Consider the following 8,499-nt stretch of genomic DNA (forward strand, 5'->3'; position numbering starts at 1 on the left):
TTCAAGTTTCAAGTTTTTACAATTAGATACAATTAGGAACAAATCAAAGCTTTATAAATGTGTGCTAAACAAATTTTAAAATAGCATAGTGTTTATAAAAAAGCTGTTTATAATGTGTATGTTATAATGTAATAGTGTAAAAAGTACAATATATCTCTCTGACATGCAGTGCAATAGAAGTATACAGTAGCTTATAATGTAAATACACAAGTAAAGCACAAAAACTGCACTTAAGTAAAGTAAAGTACACTGTATGCTTATAATTAATGCTTATAATGCTTATACTTTTGGTACTTTAACCATATTTTGATGCTAATACTTGTGTTGTACTTTTACTTACAGTAAGTAACATTTGTAAAGCATTATATTTACTCTTAATAGAGTATTTCTCTACTGTGGTGCAGTAAAAGATGACTTCCTCCACCTCTGCTGTTATTCTTGAAGAACTGTCAGATATGAGCTGCCGCCATCTTGTGCCCACAATTTACACTTACAACGGAATACACGCGTTGTACTTTTACATTTAATAACTTCTGTAATGCATTAATTTTACTGTTAATTAAGTACTTCTACACTGTGGTACTTTTGTGTAGGTCTAAGTAAAATATCTGAGTACTTCTTCCCCCTCTGCTGTTATTCTTGAAGAACTGTCAGACGGGAGCTGCCGCCATCTTGTGCCCATAATGTGAAATGACGGGCTGCCGTTGAGTCCGTGTAAACTTTAAGGGCAAAGTAGAGGCACACGCTGTATATTTAGGCCTGTATTTAAAACGGAAGATAAAAGTAGAAAAACTAAAATGAGGCCAGCGTTATTCGTGTTGTGTCTCACCTTCTTATTTCAGCTGTACGGAGTCGATCCAGCTCGACCACGCGTCACCTTGTTGACTGAAAGTGAAAGTAAAAGTAAACCAGCCGCAGCATTAAGCTAGCTGCTGAATGTGGGAGAGAGCACACGGTAAGTCATCCAAACTATACACGATAACATGATCTTCATGGACTTGTTACTGTGCCACACGTTTGTCTAGGTGAATGTTAAACAGCAGCGAGAACAGGAGCGACCTAAAATGTTATTACGAAGTGTTAGTGAAGTTATTAGCCGACACTAGCTAGCTACAGTGACACTGCTTTCAAAAAGCTACCAACAAAGTCGGCTTGTGAGTAAATCTAACGTTGTGAAGTTCATTAAAATAGCCGCATTAGCTTATAATGCTACAAGTATTAGTGTTATGTTACTAGTTACTTTCCATTTTCAGTTTGGTAATACAAAATATAAATCAATTGATAAGTATTGATTAGTATTTAGTATAAAATGCTGGAATTAGCCACATCTTACCAGCAACAGTATTAGCAGTGCTTGGACATAAATGCATCACTGATTTTGGTGTAATACAACTAATTACTAATACTAGTATTGTGTATATTATTCTGCAAGGGGCCATTCTGCATAATGAGTATTTTTACTTTTTGTACTTGCAGGACTTTTACTTGCAACTTGAGTATTTGTACACTGTCATGTTACTACTTTTGCTAATGTGGAAGATCTGATCTCCTGCAGTCTGACCGTCCACCAGAGGAAAATGAAGGAAGTTGCAGCTTGTGGAGTTTTTATCCTCCTCTTCGATGCCGTGCTGTGTTTGGCACTGTGGGCCGGATTATGGCAGCTGCAGTGGCCCGGCTGTGGTGGACTGGCAGGTGTGTGGGCCTTTGGGGCGGTAAAGTGGGCCGCCCTCCATGTTTTCACCTCAGCACTGACTGATGGGAAGCCCCAGGCTGTGCTCTGCAGGTTGGTCGCACTCCTCTGTCTTCATTCTCCCGTGTTTGAAAGTGGACGGATCTTCATGGAGCCTCCCTCGGAGCCTTACCTGGGACCATCTCCTGACCTCAACATGCTGCTCCTGGGCCCGCTGTCATCGTTACTGGCCTGTGTGGTTTGGGAAAAGGGCCTCTGTGGAGATGCAAAGATGAAAAAGGGCACCGTTAAACTGGATGCCGGGCCGCTGCTTATGAGGATGGTGAAATACTTCAAACCAGACACCTTTTACCTTATAGCAGCTTTCAGTTTCCTCATCTTAGGTGTCATCTGTAAGTGTAAAATACTGACGTTCTACACTTTACACTTATATTTCATATGGTACATCTGCACATATGCATGGTTATCTTTAAACACTACACTCACTTGTATGATCTCATATAATTGCTCTGCCATAAAATCTATGTTTATGATGATGAAGTGAAGTAGCTGGAGGATTGTTTTAAAACCTTAAAAAAAAAACAACCCCAAATACCCGACAAAAGGAATCAGAGACCTATCAACATCACTGTATAATTTCCTATTTTTCTTATCTGTGTCATTCCTTTCCGAACAGGTGATACATTTATCCCGTTGTATCAGGGGAAGGTGATTGACATGCTGAGAGGTCAAGTGCTTCAAACTGGCTTCTTTTATGCAATTGGACAGCTGGTACTTCTCTCTCTTGGAAGGTAATCAAATCAGACTGTTTGCATATATTCCTGTCCTTTGTGATTTCCTCTAATCACCTGTCTGATTAGAAAAATAAGCAGTCATTTTTTAATGTCTCCATCTTAACAGCGCTCTGTTCTCTGGCATGAGAGGAGGCATATTTATGTGCACCCTGGCCAGACTGAACAAGAGACTGAAACATCTGCTGTTTCACACCCTCCTGCAGCAGGAAGTGCATTTCTTTGAGGAGAACAAGGCTGGTGAGAAGAACACTGAAAACACACAACATATTTCAGGGATGCAGTGATTTACACATTTTCCACATTCACTTCTTCTCCAGAGCTGTCGGTTAACATGATTAAATTTCATCTTTTCTCCTTTCCACCACTCAGGAAGTCTCTCCTCCCGCCTGCACTCTGATGTCGACAGGATGGGCCGCACAGTAGCACTGAACGCCAACGCTCTGGTTCGCAGCACAGTCAAGACCTGCCTGATGCTCACAGTGATGTTAAACCTGTCCTGGGAGCTCACAGTGCTCACCTGCATAGAGATGCCACTCCTGGCCATCTTGCAGAACAAATACATCACAGTGTCCAAGGTAGGTGTGATGAGATTAGCCGTGGACTGAATTGCCTACAGTTGTTCAGTTCAGGATTCGGCTTCTGAAGTATTTGATGCTCAGGTTTTGTGCAAATGGGCTTCAGGGTGGGCTACAGATAAATAACAAATAAAAATAGAGCTAACCAAGCTTACAATTATAAAGTCAAACAACATACAAATTGCTTACCTCAACTCCTCACTCAAAAACAGCTAGTAAGCACTAACAAAGATACTACTCATTCATACAACTATTAGGGCTGTTTTATTTCCCAGCATGATCGTATTTACAATATAATATCAGTCAGCAGAATACTGGCTCCTTGGTATAGGAGAGAGGAGGGCCTGCAGCAGGTGGTAGAAGCCGGCTGCCATCCTGGAACCAATCTCGTTCTGGGAATTATCTATGCAGTTATTCTCAACAACCAAACACAGTACCAACCGCCATCGCAGGTTTCTGGCAGGATCGTAGAGAGATCCATACCGAACATAATAACACAGCTGCCATCACATTGTCTTTCCCTCACTTATGTCAAATTTCCTTTCAATATAAAAGTTGAAATCCAGAGAGGACATCAGATTTGACTATTGACAGTGTAGGTCATTCAGTTTTTTTCACTGTTCATAATGCCGTCAGTGTTAAGTCTGCTGCTGTTTAAGGCAAAAGTTTGACTTACTGTTTTAAGCATATGCGATAAAAAGGTATAATTTTGTGAAAAATCAAGATTTTAACATGGAAGTATCCAATATACAATAAATCATAGCTGAGCTGACAGCAGCACTCACAGTCACCAGTGAGGGGAGCTCCAATGCTAAAAGTTACAGATATTTTCAGTGACACCAATGATTCAGTGCATTGCATTTAAGAGACTATAAAAACAGATGTGAAAAAATAATTACAGATTAAAAAGAGGTTATGTATCTAATGTATTGAAAAGCCACAGTAAACAGCTATGTTTTAGTCAGTTCCCTTTTACTAAAAAACATTTTGTTTATTGTTGCTTCACTGGGATGTTTGATCTTCACTGTGCAGAATGATAAATGTGCAGTTTGACACGGCTGTTTTCACTTTTAGCAATTGAAGGAGGAAGGTTTCTCCAGCCGTGAAATTAACAGTATTTGTATTGTCATACATTTTTGAGTTTTCGCCGAGGGAGAGAGGTCATTTCAAGAATTTTTAAGGATGAAATTGAACTTTATTGAGGAATAAAATGTACCAGACACAAATAATTATTCAAAGCAGAGTATTTGTATATTTTTTTTATTAACATTTAATGTTCATTAGCTTCAGCTGAAAATAATTAAACTGAAGGTACAAACAGTCACTCAGTAGTTAGAAGGAGTCACTCTCTGTGTTTCTCCAGACTAGAATATATATTATTATTTCAGCTCTACTGGATTTGAAATTGGAGACAGTGACATGGGAGATATGAAACTGAGTAAATGAGGTACAGCTCAGGTTGAGACGACTTGAATCTGTTATGTAATTAGTGCATCAGTCTGCTCATATACTTCCTCTTGTTATGAATTTGTCTGTGTTCTTTGTCAAACAGGAGCTGAAAGATCAGATCCAGGACTGCCATGCTCAGAACAATGATCTGGCTACTCAGACACTCAAAAAGATTCACACAGTCCGCAGCTTCAGGGCAGAGAAAGATGAACTGAGGAGGTATAATGAGGCTCTGGACCAGATGTGTGCTGTCAAGACACGATCGGGAATATACAGCATAATCTTTGGCTTTATACGGAGGGTAAGATGGCGGTCGTGTACATCCATGTTGAGCACATGCTGACATGTTGAGCTGAAACTTTTTAGATGGTCATTTGTATTGAGACCCATTTACACCAGGAAAAGAAAAGAAGGAAAATATGAAAAATCAGGGATGATACGACAAAAGATTTGTACTGTATATGATTTGTATACAATGTTATAATTTTAAGGGGTTTTTTACGATAAAATTGACTCAGCACATTTGTACAGAAGATGAAAGCTGCCAGGAAAAGAAAAAATAAATAAAATGTTGGAAAATACAAAAACACTCAAAATTTTGAGATAATAATTTGAACCTATGTGATAACAAGTCACAAAAAAAAGTAAAATTTTATATATATACATATTTATTTTTGGCAGGAATGGTCTTCTGTTCGTATGTCCCACTCCAATGAAAATCTTTAAGTTTGGCCCATGTTTTTAGGAACCTGTGTCACTTCTGTTGTTAAGTATCTCTTTACTACAATGTGAGTAATTCCTCTCTCTGTACTCTCTCCATATAGCTGGTGAGTCTGGGGATAAGGTTGCTCATGCTGTTACAGGCCCGCAGTCTCATCTCGTCAGGTCACCTCAGCATCGGTAGTCTTGTTTCCTTTTTCTTGTACCAGAAGCCGATGTCAAACAACTTAAAGGTGAGCTGACTTACAAATATTTTACACTGCTGAATCTTTTCTCTGTGTATTTGAGTTGTGAAATATATCATGCAGGTTATTTATTTCTTTCACAGGAGATTTTGTATTGCTATGGAGAGACGATGTCCACAGTTGGAGTCATCTCCAAAGTGTTCAGTTATCTTGACAGGACACCAAAGTGTGAAAAGGCGGGAGAGTTAGCTCCTGAGAAGCTGGAGGGAAGAATTGTTTTCCAGAATGTCTCCTTCACCTACCCGTCAGCTCCATCAGATAAACCAGCTCTGAAGGTAACGGTCTGACAGGCTAATAGCACAAGTTTGACATTGTGTCCTGACAGCAACATTGTGTTATGAATAGTGTTAAACATTAATCCAGAGTTGGACGAGCCACAGTTGCATAATCACATCATTAACATGTTTTGTACAGTCTGTTTCTATGGAACTTCAGCCAGGGAAGATGACAGCACTGGTCGGCCCCTCCGGCAGTGGGAAGTCTTCCTGCGTCAGCCTCCTCAAGAGGCTGTACGAACCTCAGGAGGGACAGATCCTGCTGGATGGAGAACCGCTGCACCACTACAAACACAAATACTTCCATCAAAAGGTACACTTAAATCACCGCAACTAATTAAATCATTCAAGAAATAAAACTTTCTTCTATTTTGCTTAGATTGAAATAAGAAAATAAAGCTTATTGTCTATATCAGATGTCATAAAGTGCTTCATTTATTCAGGTGGCCTTGGTATCCCAGAATCCTGTGCTGTTTTCTGGTTCGCTGAGATACAACATGGAGTACGGCTTGGAGGACTGCCCCATTGAGAAGGTGAAAGAAGCTGCAAAGAAGGTCAACGCAGATGGGTTCATCTCTGAACTGGAGGAAGAATATGACACAGGTACAGATAGTATACAAAAATAAATATAAGTAAAGCTTTTTTGATACAAAACTCGTGAAAATCAGTTTTGAATGCTACAAATACAGTTTTTAATTTGATTTTTTGTGATCTCCAATTCTAGAATAGGATTGTGCCTTTGTTTTATTGTCCATTGTCTGTTGTTTTAATGTCACTAAGGTGCCTTAGTTTTTAGGTCTTTTGTTGTTGAGGTCTAGCACAGACTTTTCATTAAATAAAAAGTTATAGCTGTATGTGTTATATACATCTTATGCCTGAGAATTCTGTATAAACGAAGCCTGCCTTACATTAACATTGTTGGACAAACAAACATCGTGAAAAAAAACAGCTGTTCTTTATAGCTGGTAACAGGTTTCTGCTGATCAAAGGCCAAACTGTTCATATAATTGTCATTCAGTCATGATTGACAGAGTTGCTGTCACTTAAACAATATTGAACTATATTTGTTTATCCTTACAGATATTGGTGAATGCGGTGGCAAACTTGCCGAGGGACAGAAGCAGTGCATCGCCATCATCAGAGCTCTGATTCGAGATCCGCAGGTCATCATCCTGGACGAGGCTACCAGCAAACTGGATATTGAAATTCAGCATATTGTAAGTTAATGTTGTGCCTTTATTTCGCCTTTCCTTTTTAAAGATAAGTCATCCAGGTACAGACTGCTCTAACTTGATATGTCATTGTTGGGTTCTGTGTCTCAGGTGCTTCGGGAGGTTCTGTCTTGTGGTCTGACAGTCCTGCTGGTGGCTCATCAGCTGAGTACTGTGGAGAAGGCTGATCACATTATCTTCTTGGAGAAAGGAGAAGTCGTGGAGGAGGGGACGCACCAGGAACTCATGGCCAAGAGAGGACGCTACCATCGTTTGAAAGAGGAACTGTTCACTGAAGTCGGCTGAAAAGAGCTCAGTAAATACAGTTTTATTGTTTGTATATGAATTTTTGTTGTCGCAAGTGTCTGCGAATGAGTATGTGCGTGATTAAACCTGTAAATATTCTCCCTGACATGATTACGTGTCTGTTTTTTGTCTTGTCAGACTGTCAGGACAAAAACAACTTTATATATTAGATATGAAGTAAAGGGAACGAAGAGGTTTGGTCTGCATGTTTCATGAGCACAAATTATGTTTACGTATTGAAGCGGTATTGGAACATCAACAGTATGTTGTCATCACACCAACAGGTGAGATCAGACAGAATGAAACTACAATGCTAAGAAAGTGTTTATAAAGTCAGGTAGTTATATTTTCAGAGGCAAATATTGTACATCACTACATGATTTTGCTAGTTACTTTACAAATTCAGATTTTATATTAAAAAAGATTGATAAGCAGATGAATTAATAATAAAAATGATCATTAGTTGCAGTCCTACATAACAGAGGATCACAATTATTTGTTTTGAATATCTGATGATTTCCATTTCCTTCAGAATGAGTATTTTAGCATTTTAATTTTAGCACAGAGTGGATTGTGAGCAGCCGAAGATAGTGAATCCAGCCTTATGTAGCCCCGCTGGATCTGCACGACTGGCTTAACCCATGTATTTTTTTTTTTTATTGGACTTGTTATGGAAAATCCCAGAGATAACCTTGTTAACAACATCCTTATTCTTGGAAGATGTTACATACATAAATCCAAGTATATGAAAGTGAAATCATCCTTCAATATATTTCATCATGAGTTTGGTTTTTATGCAAAAGCCCTTACAGTTATGAAAAAAGGTAATACAGTGAAACTTTATAGAGAAATACAATTTACAAAAAAGGCTCTACCTTTGTGTTTTTTTTATTTAGTCATTAATTTTATTTGTTCTTTGTTTTTTTCTTATCTCTTCTCTTATCTCTGTTCACTGTATTCAAATTGTATGCATCATTTGCCTCCTTATGTATGGACCTGATCCTTTGCACTAGTGTGAAGAACTTAATGGTTGTAAATGGACTTTGTTAAATAAATAAAGAAAAAAAGTGTGACAGGAGGGCAATCTTTCAAGCCATTTCATTTTATGAATGTAATATTTTGCTTAAATAATAATTAAATGAATTATATACATTTCATCTGGGAAGAAGTTGGACTTGAGTAATTAGTAAAATATCATTGTTTGTTCGAGTGACATCTTTTTCAAGCATTTCTG

General features: G+C 38.5%; 1 protein-coding gene across 2 annotated transcripts; it reads left to right on the top strand.

Annotated features, from left to right (window-relative positions):
- The first annotated feature begins 758 nt into the window (after positions 1-758).
- tap2t (transporter associated with antigen processing, subunit type t, teleost specific) lies at positions 759-8,343 on the top strand. 2 transcript variants are annotated; one of them, XM_073489564.1, is made up of 12 exons: positions 759-955; positions 1,556-2,082; positions 2,367-2,481; positions 2,591-2,721; positions 2,854-3,059; positions 4,612-4,809; positions 5,333-5,461; positions 5,557-5,748; positions 5,888-6,061; positions 6,192-6,351; positions 6,829-6,965; positions 7,071-8,343. In XM_073489564.1, the coding sequence occupies exons 2-12, from the start codon at positions 1,578-1,580 to the stop codon at positions 7,263-7,265; spliced, it is 2,142 nt and encodes a 713-aa protein (XP_073345665.1). In that variant the 5' UTR covers positions 759-955; positions 1,556-1,577; the 3' UTR covers positions 7,266-8,343. The 2 variants fall into 2 exon arrangements, with proteins under 2 accessions (XP_073345665.1, XP_073345666.1); XM_073489565.1 differs by lacking the exon at positions 759-955 and having other exon boundaries at positions 1,496-2,082.
- The last annotated feature ends 156 nt before the right edge of the window (positions 8,344-8,499 follow it).

The sequence above is a fragment of the Pagrus major genome, chromosome 20 (assembly GCF_040436345.1).
Source record: "Pagrus major chromosome 20, Pma_NU_1.0".
Taxonomy (NCBI): domain Eukaryota; kingdom Metazoa; phylum Chordata; class Actinopteri; order Spariformes; family Sparidae; genus Pagrus; species Pagrus major.

What these genes read in the sequence shown, in the direction of transcription:
- tap2t (XM_073489564.1), top strand. Translation starts at nt 1,578, where the DNA reads ATGAAGGAAGTTGCAGCTTGTGGAGTTTTTATCCTCCTCTTCGATGCC. An exon ending in ACAAATACTTCCATCAAAAG is followed by an intron (nt 6,062 to 6,191) that starts GTACACTTAAAT and finishes TCATTTATTCAG; the next exon opens with GTGGCCTTGGTATCCCAGAA. An exon ending in GGAGGAAGAATATGACACAG is followed by an intron (nt 6,352 to 6,828) that starts GTACAGATAGTA and finishes TTATCCTTACAG; the next exon opens with ATATTGGTGAATGCGGTGGC.